The sequence below is a fragment of the Antechinus flavipes genome, chromosome 2 (genome assembly GCF_016432865.1).
Source record: "Antechinus flavipes isolate AdamAnt ecotype Samford, QLD, Australia chromosome 2, AdamAnt_v2, whole genome shotgun sequence".
NCBI classification, from domain to species: Eukaryota; Metazoa; Chordata; class Mammalia; order Dasyuromorphia; family Dasyuridae; genus Antechinus; species Antechinus flavipes.
The window spans coordinates 613,966,527-613,981,626 of record NC_067399.1 but is presented as its reverse complement, the minus strand read 5'-3'; the positions used below and the strand labels follow the sequence as shown (position 1 = coordinate 613,981,626).

General features: G+C 38.3%; 1 protein-coding gene across 1 annotated transcript in view; it reads left to right on the top strand.

Annotated features, from left to right (window-relative positions):
- Positions 1–13,601: 13,601 nt before the first annotated feature.
- The window catches only part of ARHGAP19 (Rho GTPase activating protein 19), a 43,672-nt gene continuing 42,173 nt past the window's right edge, over positions 13,602–15,100 (top strand). The window contains exon 1 of the mRNA XM_051981776.1: positions 13,602–14,921. Within this exon, the coding sequence (XP_051837736.1) occupies positions 14,854–14,921 (68 nt within the window). The 5' untranslated portion in view covers positions 13,602–14,853. The remainder of the gene's footprint in view (positions 14,922–15,100) is intronic.

Sequence of the window (15,100 nt, the reverse complement as noted above, 5' to 3'; positions counted from 1 at the left end):
TACTGGACGCTGAAGTCTTCTCTTAAGGTGAATTTCCAAGCATTCAAATGCTACTAGAGAGAGTGCAACTCCAGTGGACTGTCCAAGAAGCCCAAATACCAAACATATTTTACCTAAGAGACTTTTTTATGGAGGACTCTTACAAAATAAGCACTCACATGATGGCCAGAAGAAGAAGTGCAAAGATGCCATTAAAGTTTCTCTGAAGAACTTCAGTAGTGATTGTGAGGCATAAGAGACACCAGCATGACCACCCATCATGGTGTGCCTGAATTAAAGAAGGCCTTGTACTTCATGAGTAAGTAGAATCACATAGGGGAAACATGAGCTGCAAAAATCTGGAGACATCTCTACCCCAACTGTTGTAACAGATCACTTGTATCTGACTTGAGATAGAGCCTTTTAAACACATATACTCATATTGGATTGATTGGCCCTAGCTGAATATACTGTTCCTGATCCCAATATTGTGATATCATTGGTCCTCTTCAAAAACAAAGGATGAACAAGAAAAACTAATTAGACTAATAACAGATATTAGAGCAAGTTTAATCTCTTTAGTAGAAAAATAAATTCTGAATATATCAAGTGTGGGAACTTGGGGACTGGTGAGAATTTATCAGCTTCACTCATAATATACAGTAAGCACTAACTATTCTCAAAATACATTCTATACGTTTCTGCTTCTTTGTCTTTGGTCACATGATTCCATATGCTTTGAACTACCTGCTGTGCCCTAAACCCTTTCTGTAGAAAATCTAATCAATTGAAAGCCCCAACTCAAATATTCTATCACTACAGAGCCTTCTTTTCCTACTTCTTGGCTGGATATGTTTTTTTCCTCAAGGCTTTCAGAACATTTCCTCAAGGTTTTCATACTTTTATTTCATGCTCTTAATTTGTTTCCTATAATCCAAACCTGGAACTGATGTTGATATTGACCTAGCTTCAATCTTAATTATTTAATAATTGATATTAGCCTTGGCTTGTGCTCATTTCTGTTTCTCCTTTAGAAGCAAATTCATTTTCTTTCATGAAACAAATAAGTTTCTGACAAGCATTTAACCATATACTATTTTATTCAGAACAGCAATGAATTGAGAAGGGACCAATATCTCAGTCCTTTTAATAAGAGAACAGAACAGGGACCTCATGGTCCCTTCCTATATCTTTTTCTTGGAGAGGGGTAAGCAAGATCCAGAGATATTTATCCATGGTTAGCTACTAGGCATTATATGTGGACTATGTATCTTATACGAGCAGTTTAAATGTTATACTTGAATAAGAGTATATATAGCATACTTGATCTGAATCTTGCCATTAGAGCCAGATGGCTCTGGAGGGAAAAGTGGGGCAGGTGACCTTGCACAGCCCTCCCTTACTTAAATCCAGTTCACTTGCATGTCATGACTTCACCTCTCTGATGTCATGGTTCTCTTAGAGAACAAAGGACAAACAACAACAAATTGGAGCTAGCCCAAAGCTAGAAAGGATAACTAATATATTGGATGATGGAATCAGGATTCAAAAAAAAATCTCAAAAATGTAGAACATTAGTCTGAATTTAGTAAGATGAAATCAAATATATATAAATATAAAGTTTTCTTAATTTAAATTAGAAAGTCAAACATTTGAAGAACTCTCATTATGGAAGAGGGATTAGATCTGTTTTGTTTATCCCCAAAGGGCAGAATTGGAGTGAAAATGATGAAATGTCACTTTTGGCTCAATATAAGGAAAACCTTTCTACCCTTAGAACTATTCCAGAATGGAATGAGCCACTTCAGAATACAAGAATATCTCTTTACTAGAATTTTTTAAAATACAGAACTAGATGGCCAACTGCTTGTTCTATATTTTGTGGAAATATTGTTCAAGCAGAGGTTGGATTAGTTACCCTCCATCTATTATGTGATTCTATGATTTTTGAACTTGAAATTCAAAGCTTGATTTCAATATTTACTAGCAATGTGACGTTGGGCAAATACCCTCTTTGCAGTCAATTCTGAGGCTACTTTTTTTTCCTTTCTTTTCTTGATTGTTTTGGCCAAAATAGAATCTCCTTATTTTAACTCCAATAGTCTTTTCCTTGATATGAAAAGCCCCAAGTTTATGTTATGTGAAGATCAATTGAAAGCTCTGGGCATGGTTAGCTCAGATAAGATTTAGCTCTTTATAGCTGTCTTCAAGTATATGAAAGGTTATCACATGGAAATGGCAATTGACTTATTTTGTTTGATCCCAGAATACAGAACTAAGGAGTAATTGGTAGAAGTTGCAAAGAAATAAATTTAGGATTGGGGTATATGCCCAGGAAAAACTTATTGACAAATTGTTATCTAAATCTCAAATAGGTTGCCTTGAGAGGCAGTCTATTCTTCCTAATCAAAAACTGAATGACTACTTATGTATATAGTAGAAAGGATTCTTATTCAGGGATAGGTTTGACCAGATGGCATCTGAACTCCTTTCCAATTCTATGAAGTTAATTAACTTCTTTGAGCCTCAGTTTCATCATATGTGAAATAGGGTCAATAAAACCAACACTACCTCTTGTTATGCTTGTTGTAAGGAAATTGTTTCACATAATTCTGTAGAAATGTGATTATAATTGTAATGATTTCATGTTTGTTCATCTTGGGCTGAAAGACTATAGAACTGAAGAGGACCTTAGAGATCACCCAGTCCAACCTTATTATACAGAAAAGAAAACTGAGGATCAGAGGCAAAGTGTCCTGCCTAAGGTTATACAGGGAGTAAGAAGCAAAATTGGGATGTGAACCTTTGACTCCAAATCCAATGCTTTTTCCACTTTTTCTTCTCAGTAAAAATCTTAAATGGGGTGGTAAAGAGTCAGACATGATTGAAATGGCTAACAACAACTCCCCAAATAGATTTAAACTTGAAGGCCAGTATTCTCCTCACTATTCTCCACAGAGCCTGAAAAAAATTCTGGATAAATGAGGTAAATGTTGGTTGAGATAACTGCCTTGGAAAGAAGTCCATAGCTACCAAATCAACTCATAGATAGAATCAGTGGCAAGTCACCATAGGCATAGATGAAAGAGAACTGTTATAGAGGCTCCTTTCTCCCAGGAAGGTGATTACTATTAGATGGTAATGAGTCAGTGGTGAGGAATAGTTTACTAGGTCCCCCTAGTGATGGAGTAGATTTAAGATAAGTGTATTAAAGGACTTCAATTTATGTAAACAGAGTAATTCCTGCAACTATGAGGGGCAAAGTAAGATTTTTGAGAACATTTAATTGTGCCATTACATTCAAGGATGTTAGTGGAAAACACCAACTATCTTAGCAGCAGGTACAACACAGATTCCAACTTCTAGAGGAGGAAGCAGGAAAAAAGATCTTAAAACACTTGTTTTTAATGAGGATAATAGTAGCTTGCATTTTTATAACACTTTATGGTTACAGAGTACTTTTTATTATACCTTCACCAAAGTAATGTTTCATTTGATCTTCACAACAATCCTGGGAGGTAGGTAAGGCAACTGTTATTATCTCCATTTTACAGAATGAGGAAATTGAGACTCAGAGAGGTAAATGGCTTGTCCGTGGCCCCAAAACTAGAGCCAGTGGCAGAAAAGATCTAGAACTCCGGTCTCCCAGCTTCTTTCCAACATACCATGTTGCTTCTCTTTTGCTGGGTATTTTGTGTTCTCATTTAAGTGCCAAAGGATTAGGAGCCAATGTTGACTGCAATAATGTTGTTACTAGTTACATGAACTGCAGCATACTGTGCCTTTATTTCTTGTTGCCAGGTGACAAAGGGGCTAGTAAGCATCCTTTCGGTCTCAGAACATTTTTGTGAGGGAACATGAAATACTAGGTATGTGAAGAATGAACTTTATGTTTCCTTCAAAAAACCATGATAGAGTTAAAATGCATTAAAAGAAAATGTTCTGGTAGATGGGGAGGAAGGAGAAAAGTCTCTCTAAAAGTAGCCTCAAGCAACTGAGATATGTCAATTTTTTTGAATGTTGTCCATGACGATTCCAGTGCTTTCTCAATGCCTGGCACATAGTAGATACTTACATACTAAATGTTTGTTTATTGATTGATTGTCTTTGGTTTGCTTGATTATATGTTTGTAATAGATTTTTCTTTTTCTTTTTGTTAATTTTTAAAGCTTTTTCTTTTCAAAACATATGGACTGGTAATTTCACAACATTGATCCTTGCATAGCCTTGTGTTTCACATTTTCTTCTCCTTCCCCCCAGCCCCTCCCCTAGATGGAAAGCAATCCAATATATGTTAAACATGTTAAAATATATATCAAATCCAATATGTATAAAACATATTTATACAATTCTCTTGCTGTACAAGAAATAGATTTTTTTTTCTTAATGGGGGAGGGTGGAAGTGGGAAGAGAAGAATGACCTGAAAGTAAAATAGAATTGAATTTTAAAAATAAAACAAAAAAAATAAAACAAAATTAGCCTAAAGCAATGGTTCCTAAACTTTTGTGATTGTATACCCAATTAGTAAAAAGTGTTTTGATTGTGCTCCCTGTATATGTATATTTACTTATTTATAAGTTACATAAATGTACTGATATACTAATAATGTATATTATTAAAAGGTACATGAACTTAAATATTCTTTAAAAGTACTGAGATAAAAATGATATTTGAGCTTAGAATATTATCTCTGGAAGTTGTTGGGCAAGGTAGTAATGGAAACTAAGTAACTAAGTAACTAATGGTAACATGGTAACTAAGCCCTGCACTTTAATAAAATCCCTGTAGCAGCTCTGGAGAGAATAGATTGGAAAGGGGAGAGCCTTGAAGTAGGGAAACCAATTAGAAAGTTATTTCAATAGTCTAGGAAAGAGGGGCTAAGTCCCTCTCAGCCTAGAGAAGTGGTTAGGGGAATGGAAAGAAGGGAATATATGTGAGACATGTGGAGGCACCCACAAATTTAACAACTTGGGTATTTAGCCATGTCAGATATATGGATTGAATGCGAGTGAAGAGACAAAGATGGAATTAAGGTTGTGAATCTGGGTGACTAGAAGAATAGTGGTACCCTAAAGTATAACAGGAAAATTTGGAAGACAGGTGGAGTTGAGGTTAGGAAGAAAGGCAATGTAATGAGATTATATGATCCCATCTATGCCTTCCCATGTTGTGAGTCTCTTGTTCAAAATAAAAAGAAAGGAGGGAAAGTTCTTACTCACTAGTTGCTATCACATGGTGACCTGGGGGTGTCACTGGATAGGTTTTCTGGAAAGAAGATGGATTGTAGATTTTCCCAGTGGTTGCTCCCTCTAAGGAGGGGTATGGGGAAGCCAGTTTGGCAAGGCAGATTGTAAAATTTTCAGGACTGGCATTTCCTCAGAAATCAGCAAATACTATAAATCAGGGTTTCATTTATTGTTTTGTTGATTGTCTAGATTTAAGAAGTGGGTGGAGAAAATATTTGTGTTAGATTAAACTTAAAATTGTATCTGGCTATTTTTATGCTTCCCCTCCTCCCCATCCCAATCTGTTGTCAAACTTTTATTAGCATATTTTTGCTTATAAAGTTAAGATACAAATACCCTGAGGGAATTTTCTCTACTTAGCTCAGAATAGGAAAAACTGAGTCAGGGTAGTATTGGTGGATAAAAGTACCCTTGGTTGTTTTGTAGACAAGCTCCATAACTGACTATTGTGGAGAGAATGGGATTCAACCCATCATCCCATCCTTGGATTGATCATTACTCACACCATGGGTTCTGGCCATAGCCTCCCCTTCTTCTCCCAGATCCCCCAGAAAATCACAGCCCCCAGTCTGGAGATAATTGGCCTAAAGGCCTTCCCTCTTCCCTCTCCAAATGCTTTGCCTGTAAGGGACATATCTTTCTTTTTTCACTTTTGGCAATAGTTATAGCTTTCTCTTTATCAACATCAGATCCTCTCATAGCTCAGTGAAGAAGGCAATGGCTTCTCCAGAGATTTCCACTTCTATATCTGAGGAGGAGACTGTAGCATCCATAGTAGAAAATGGGACCACTCAGAAATTAATTGACAGAGAAAAACAAAACAAAAAAAAATTGGGTGAAGGAAGTGGCTGTGATAGAAAGAATCACCATTTTCCCTGAATAGTCAAAGACTGCTTGACCAGTTCCAGAAAAAAATAATTTTCTTACATTAAAGTCTTAATGTGAAGCAAATATCAAACCATTTCTAAGAGATATAGATAGCCTCTTTCCAGGTACTTTCACAACTACTAAAAAAAGTCCTTGAACTTCAGAACAAATCCATTTCTGCAAGATTATCTTTGGAAACTTGCAAATACAGAATTTCCCCCCTTCTGACTAGTATTCTCAGTGCTGGAATAATTTTGCTTTATTTTTTGTTTGGTTCCATTTTTGTTATTTAATAAGTATTTTTCTAGATAGATTGTAAGAATTTTATTTTTTATGTTATAAATTTTTACTCCCTTTTGAATAAATTGCATGAAAGCATCAGCATGTGCCAATCTTTGATTGATCTTTAGATCATTTTACAGATGAGGGGCCTGAGACAAACAAAGTTAGATGATTTGGGTAGGTTCCCAAATGTAGAAAGTCTCTGAGGCTGGATTCTGACTCCAGGTCAGGTACTCTATTCAATGTTCCACCTAGCTACTAATATAATACATACAAAGTGGAATTTTAAGAACTATGGAAAGACTTGGATGAACTGTGAAGTACATAGAATGAGGAGAACATTATATAGTTATGATTATAATAAGGAAAATTAAAATTGTGAATGCTGTTTAGTGTTTCTTTGCCTTCCTTTGCATTTTATAGGTTTCAAATGAGTCAATGGGAAACAGAAACAGGATGGTGGAATTGCTGGAGGAGACATGCCATAAAAGGCATCTATCAGAGGCCATGCTCTCCCAGAACTGATAAAAAGGGTCAGCTGTAGGGTCTTAGGTCTTTCTTACTCTAACTTTTGGCATGAGACTGCTTTACCTTAAGAAAAAACTCAAGCAAATAGCAGATAAGGCTCTTGGGGGTATGCAGCCTCCCTAAAATTAGACTGTTGAGGTGGTGATATCACTACTCTCACAACCTCCAGACAATAGGTCAGGAGTTGAATTGAAGCCTTTTCATTCATGATGCCATGCTTTGGGGTCAAGGAAACAAAGCTGTGTGACTTGCATGGGGTGAGATTTTCTCTCCTTTCCCTTTAATTTCTAAAACTGAAAATGTAATATATTCCTGAACATGGAAAGAGGGTGATCAGGAGAATTTTCCAAATCAGTTTGCTGAGTGGGACAGAAAATGAGACTTTGGGACATTTGATGGGCATCTTCCCATTAACAGTGTGAGCATACTCACTGGCACCTTGCTAAGAGAAAAGGGGCTAGATCCTGATCAGTCTCAGGGAATAGGGCTACCACCAAAATAATTTTGTTTGGTTAGGATCTGGGGGAATGCAAATTCTTCTTGGAGAAGCTGCCCCCTTTCCACTGGCCTGACAAATCCCTTTAGCCCTTTCTCCTTCTCCTTCTCCTTCTCCTTCTCCTTCTTCTTCTTCTTCTTCTTCTTCTCCTTCTCCTTCTCCTTCTCCTCTCCTTCTCCTTCTCCTCTCCTTCTCCTTCTCCTCCTTCTCCTCTCCTTCTCCTTCTCTTCTCCTTCTCCTTCTCCTTCTCCTTCTTCTCCTCCTCCTCCTCCTCCTCCTCCTCCTCCTCCTCCTCCTCCTCCTCCTCCTCCTCCTCCTCCTTCTTCTTCTTCTTTTTTTTCAGAGGATACTTCCAATGTAAAGGCACAGACATGGGTTCTGGGGTGACAAGAAGAAGAGAGTTTTCCCTCTCCAGGAATGGTTATTGACTGCTGTGACTGAAGCACAGATAACATGGGTGTGTTAGTCACATATGGTTTCCTGAGTATATCACAGGGTGGGGACACTAAAAAAAGACTTTTTTCAAGCTTAAGGTATGGCAACAGTCAGCAGAGTAGTGAAGGAGCAAGAGTTTGATGAAAAGTTCAGATGGGGACACAAAGAAGCATGGCAGTTTTGTTGCTCTTGTATTTAATTTAATATACATAGAAAAAGCAAAGTGTAATGGAAAAAGCCTCTCCTGTTCTTTGCAGATTGGAATGATCATGTTTGTCAAATTCACTAAAAAAAGCAATTTTTAAAAAAGAGTGTAAAAATCCATGGTAGAATCAGATTAATAACAACAACAACAACAGTAATAATACCTAGCATTTAAACAGAGTTTTAAAATTTATAAAGTACTTTACAAATATTATTTCTTTAACCTCACCACAACCATAAGAGGTGGGTGCTGTTATTAACTCTGTTTTACAGCTCAGGAAACTGATGCTTACAGAGGTGAAATGACTTGCCCAATATAGTTAGTATCTGAGGCTGAATTTGAACTCATGCCTTTCTGACTCTAGGTACAGTGAGCTATTTGCCAAATCATCTGGCTGCCTCACAGATGTATGTTTGCCTATATGGTCTAATGTTGGAATCTTTACAAACTGCTAACTCATTAGAGTTGATAGATTATTGATCTGATCTTACCAGAAGATGTTTTGGGCCAGAACCTGAAACAAGGTACTAAGTAGAACTAATTAATACAAGGCTTGTGTTCACACCTTTACTCATTGGAGTTCACAAGTATGGGAGTTTCACAAAGTAAACTTTGTAACTTTGTGAATTCACACCTCCCTTGAAGCTCTTAGGGTCAGAGAGCACTATGGGAGAAAAACCATAATCCTCCCCCTCTCTCATATCCCACAATTCCTCTCTCTTGTATAAAAGAGACAGACAGAGGCTCATGGTGAGATTTCAGTTGAATTACGCCAGAAGCCCTCTCTCCGAGGCAAGAGAGATTCACTAGAATATTTTTCCACTTGGCTGGCTGGTGGCAGAAGAAGAGTTTTCAGAGGAAGAAGCTATGAGTCGAGATTTCACCAGAATTACATGATGAGTGGAGCTGACTGGAGGCTGAAGAAAGCAGAGGCAGAGGCTGAAGGACAGAACCTTTGGATTTGGAGACATTCGGAGGGCTCTAAGCTAACCGGGCTATATTAGAGACAATAAAAGATCTGAACTTTTATCACCTGGCTACGTTTTGATTGCCTCCAAGAAAAACCTTCCCTGAGAAACCTACCTTCTCCCCCAGAGAGAACTATTCTACTTATTTTAAAAGAAGAAGATCACCACAGTCTAACAGCAGAGTTTATTCTATTTCTGTATTTCTGGACCTAACATCTTGTGTGGGGATGGAGAATCTTGATTTCCTAGGCAGCATAATTCTAGATTCTAATCTTCTAGGCAAAAGTATCAGATTTCTTGGTAGGATCAGCCAGCTTTGAGGATTTCTCTGACAAACATTAATCTTTTGATCAAATTCTGAACAGTGTGTCTGTTTGAGAAAGAATCCCATTATAGTTCTGGTCCTATCACAAAAGGAGCAGCAAAGAGATTCAAAGACACAATATGGAGGGTGTAACAAATTGCAACCTTACTCTCTCTATTACCCATAGCATAGGCCCAGTGGGAAGAGGATCATCTCTCCAACAGGCCCAATGTATGGTTTAGGGGAGACTAAACCACAAGGGTACTATGTATATAGAATCTTGTTAGAGAGCTAAGGGTTCCCTAAATTATTGGAGTGTTGTTTGCTGGCAACTCTCCCCATCCCTAATTCATTTTTCTTGACTCTTTAAAATGAAACTTCTCTCTCCAAAGTCACTAGTAATCTCTTCATTGCCAAATCTAACAGTGGGCATTCCCCAAAGCACTAGTCTGAGGCTCTCTTCTCTTTCTCTATATTATTTCACTTGACAATCTTATCTCTCCCATGGATTCACTCACCATCATGTGCAGATGAAGTCCATATCTATTTGTTCAGCCCTAACTTCTCTCCTGCCTATTAGATATTTCCAATGGGATGTCCCATAGACATCTGTAATTCAGCATATCTTAAGCTGAAATGATCTTTCCCCTCAAAGTTTTCATTCTTCTGAAAAAAAGAAATGAACATAGCATGTGTTGATTTACATTCAATCTCTTTAGTTCTTTTTCTGGGTGCAGATGGCATTTTTTTATCCAAAGTCTATTGGGATTGCTTCAGATCACTGAGACATAAAATCTTACAAAAATCAATGTTGAAAACTATCTTTACATTGGAAAAATAAAATTCTATTGAGAAGGGAAAAAAAGGGGGGATTTTATTAAGCACTGAAAAGAACCAAGTCTTTCATAGTTGATCATTGCACAATCTTGCTGTTATTGTGTTATTGTATTCCTGGTTCTTTTTATTTTGCTCAGCATCAATTCATATAAATCTTTCCAGGTCTTTTAAAAATCTGCTTGTTCATTATTTTTTTATAGAATAATAATATTCCATTACCTTCATATACCACAACTTGTTCAGCCATTCTCCAATTGATGGACATCTACTTATTTTCCAATTCTTTGCTATCACAAAAAAGAGCTGCTGCAAACATTTTTGCACATGTGGGTCCTTTTCCCTCCTTTATGAGTTCCTTGGGATACATACCCAGTAATGGCACTGCTGAGTCAAAGGGTATGCACATTTTTATAGCCCTTTGGGCATAGTTCCAAATTGTGTTCCAGAATGGTTGGATTATTTCCCAACTCCACCAACAATGCATTGGTGTCCCAGTTTTCCCACATCCCCTCCAACATTTATCATTTTCTTCTCCTGTCATCATAGCTAGTAGATCTATCTTCTATTATTACTACAGGGGAGAGGTCTAACAGGAAATGAATGTGGTACAAAAAATGAAAGGCATCAGTAAAGCTCACAAAATTAAAAAAAAGCAGACTAAAGGAAGTGGTCAAAAGTTTAATTCAATCTATTTAGTTTGGGAAGGAGAAGGAGAACTTAGTCTGAATTTCAGAAGGAGCTGGGGAGCTTTTCTGTGCCCAAAGTTAAGAACATCACAATTTTTACCCAGACTTGTGGTTTCATGTGCTGATGTGATTTCTCCCTTTCTCACCCCTTCTTTTCTATTTTTCCATGAATGAGAGGGAAATAAGATAAACTAAAGTGAGAATGAAAGAACCAGTTAATTAAGCAAGCAGTATTAATGAAAAATAAGTTTGAATAGAGAAAGAGTAGCCTTGTGCAGCCTATCCATTTTACTTTAGAGGAGGCGTGGCCCCAGGGGAATGTGTGCTCCCCTCATTCCCCTCCTAATCCAGAAAGGATTAGATGTTCCTACCTCTGCCAGCTGGAGTCTGCTGAGGCCTTCCTAGCGATTTTATTATTCCCCTCTATTGATCCTTACCTTCTTCAGTGTCAGGAATCAGAAAATGGTTTAGCCCTAGGACCTAAAAGAACCCCTTAGTGAGACTCATCATTTCTGGTTACTTTCATATGGCAATTTAGGCTCTTTTAGTCATAGGGGAAATGAATGGTTCTAGAAAAAGAAAGCCTTTTTTTTTCCTTTTAGAGAAATGAAAAGGTTGTAAAATTAATAGTGAATACATAGCTCACAAAATACACCCAGGAAATCTTTTTCTCATCACACCAGAATGAAAGCTATAAGAGTCAGGCCAGACTCAGGCCTACCAGTATTCTGTTAGTTTAAATTCAGTTTTAAAAGGAGACACTCCTAGATCAATCGGCTATTAATCAAAATAGGTTTTCTTCACTAAGTCTTAGAAAGGATATTTAATAAGGATACTGCATCATTTTGCTTGGGAAAAGAAAGCCCCCATAGGGAAACATGCCTGGTCAGCAGGGTCTGATTCCTGACATTACAGAAAGTGGGGATCCGCAGAGAGGAATAAAAGGTAGCTAGGAAAACCGTAGCACACTCCAGCAGGCAGAGTTAGAAAGATCTACTCTTTTTGGTTTAGGAGAAGAGTGAAGGGAGCACAGATTAATTTTTCTTTCTTTTTTCTCCAAGTAGGTAGATGGGAAGGAGGAAAAAAAAAGGTTTTTACTAATTTAAAGAGGCAGCTAAGTGGCTCTGTGGAGAGTTCTAGGCTTAGAGTCAGGAAAACTTGAGTTCAAATGCAGCCTCAAACACTAGTTATGTGCATTTGAGAAAGTAATTTAACTTCTATTTGTTTTAATCCACTGGAGAAGAAAATGCCAAGAATATTTGCCAAGAAAACCCTATGGGCAATATGGTCCATTGGGTGATAAAGAGTTGGATATGACTGAACAACAATTCAATTCGTTAACTGAAGAAAGCAACTTCATCCCTAAACTCCTCTGTTGAAGTTATTTTGTGTCTTCCCCTCTGCTGCCTGAAAATAAGAGCCATTATGTCCTTCCTCTTATGACTTTATAACCCTTATTCTTTCTTTCTCTTGTTCCAAAATTTCATGGCATTCTCTAAACCCAACTGCAGTCTTTAAGCTGGGTGATATTTTCTCTGTCTTGTACTGGTATAAAAGGAGGTAGTTGGGTGGTGGAAAGAATTTGTTTCCCTGTTATTCACACATTTGCCCAGAGATGTCCAGAAAGGATGTCATACTTAAAAATGAAGTCCTATTCATAAATACAACAAAAAGCTTTGAGATAGACTTGCTTTGAAATGAGTAACATATAATTTTATTTTGTTTACATATTTAAAATTCAAAACATTTAATTGAGGTGAGGAAGCTGCCTTCACCTGTTATAACTCCTTAATGAATGGGTGGGGAAGGGGAGAGAGCTGGAGTCTATTTGTTGCAATATTTCTCTATAAACCCCCTTCTTTCCTTTGACACTGCCACCAACCTGGTGGAAGCCCTTATTACCTCACATATGTACTATTGCTATAGTAATTTGGCTGTTTTCTTTGCCTGGTCTCTCCCTACTTCTCTGTTCATCTTTCACTTAGCTGTAGAAGTGATCTTGCTAAAGTGAAGGTCTGACCATGTTACAACCCTCCACCCCACCATTCAATCAAAATATAAAATCCTCTGTTTGGCTTTTAAAGTCCTTTATTATAACCTATCCACTCCTGCCTTTCTAATTTCTTACAACTTTCTCCCTTCCAAGTACCCTGAGATCTAGTCATATTGAGCTTCACTCCATCATCCAACTCCCTGTATTATCAGAATTCTCTCCTTTATCTCCATCTCCTGACCTCCCTTTGCCCTCTCCGAACTCAGATAAAATCCCATCTTTTTTTCCCTTCTCAATAGAATTTTATTTTTCCAATGTAAAAATAGTTTTCAACACTGATTTTTGTAAATCAGTTTTGCAGATTTTGTATCTCAGATTTTTTCTCCTTCTATCCCTTCCCTCCCCTCTCCTTAAGACAGCAAGCAATCTGATATAGGTTATGTATGTACAATCCTTTTAAACATATTTCTATATTTGTCACGTTGTGAAAGAAGAATTAAGCCAAAAGGAAAAAAGCCAAGATAAAGAAAAAACAAACAAAAAATGATGAAAATACTATGCTTGCATCCATTTTCAATCTCCATAGTTCTCTTCCTGGATGCAGATGGCCTTTTCCTTGCCAAGTGTATTGAAATTGTCTTAGATCACTGTTGATGGAGTTGATGTAGGGTCATATTTTAGGATGTTTTTTAGGAGAAATATCAAATATTGGGATTCGGTCATATGAAGAATTCACAATGGCCATTCTCTTTGGAAAAAGGTAGGTTTATTTGAGAGGTTACAGACAAAATGAAGAGATACAATAGACACCAGGAATGGTAAATATGAAACACTTTGGGTACAATTACAAATTGTTCTCCAGAATGGTTGGATCATAAAATCTCACCTTCTGCAAGAACTTTCCTATAGCTCTTCCCTTTGAAATGATCTCCAGTTTATCCTGATTATATCCTACCTCTACATGATTGATTGTTGGTATTTTAACTTTGCCGTATAAACTCCACACTTTTTTTGGGGGGGTGGGGGGTGACCCCCTTCCCCCCTCCCCGCCGCTGTATTCTCAACACTACACAAAGCACTTGGCACATAGTAAGTACTCAATACGTGCTTGTTGACTTGACTTGCTGAAGGCAATGGATTCCCAGAATGTCATTTTGGGTTCGGTATAAATCACTATGAGACTCATTAATTTTAAAAAGGGCCCTGGGTGGAAGTGGTCATGCTTGAGATCAAGTTTGATCTCTACACTAGACTGTAGATTCCATTATATAAACGCAATATATCCTTGTGAGAACTTCTGTCTAGTTGTGTTCTACACACAGTTGGTGCTTAACCAAAGTTTTTAATTTTCCGGGAGCATTTTGTCTGGATTTTTCCTTTGCCTTTATTTCCTTCTCTTGCATATTTTCCGAGTACATCCAGCAAGCTTTTATCAAGTTGCTACTATGTGTCAGGCACTGTGAGATGCTAGTGATACAAAGATTTAAAAACAAACAAACAAACAAACCAACCCCTCAACACAACAGAAAAGGGCCCTTTGGAAAATAATTTTCTCTCCCTCAATCCCCTCATTAATTGCTGCAAGCTCCTAGAGGGCGGGGGAATGTGTCATGGTTTTTCTCTTTGACTCCCCTGAGTCGTGCACTTAAGTAGGTGTTTAAATGTACACGCGTTGAAAGGCAAAAACCAGGGGGAAGGGATTCGCAAAGAATTTAGGTGGAACAACAGAGATGAAGGGAACGGGGGCTCCCCCCAGACACAATTAGGTGCGTCTTAGGAAACATGATCAACAATCAGGCGCATATCCGGCTTCAAGTTCAAGGCGGGAGCCAGAAGTGTTCAGAGCTGGGGCAAGCTTTGATCCGAACCCCAAGTTAGCGCGCGGCGGTTGGTTATTTGAATAAACCAATGGGAAGGGAGGCTCAGGAGCAGTTAGCCCTCAGCCAATCGCCTGCAAGAGGCTTGAGACAAGGAGCCAATAAGGAGGAAGGGAAGGCGGGGCCGTAGGCGGGAGGAGAGGCTGAGGATGATTACAAAGATGGCGAGTGAGTCGAACAGCGATGGGCAGGTGCACTATCAGGGACAGAAGAGACGGTGAGTGGAGGTTCTGGTGGCGGCTCCTTCGGTGCCCGGTCCTGGGGTGGACTCTGCTGCTGCTCCGGGGCCCGTCGCCGGCGCCACGGGAGGGTTTTCTTTTTCCCTCGGGCCGGCACTAGCGAAGGAGGCGCGTCCGTGGTAACGCTGGCTCGCCGGGCGGTAGGTGGGCAGCCGCC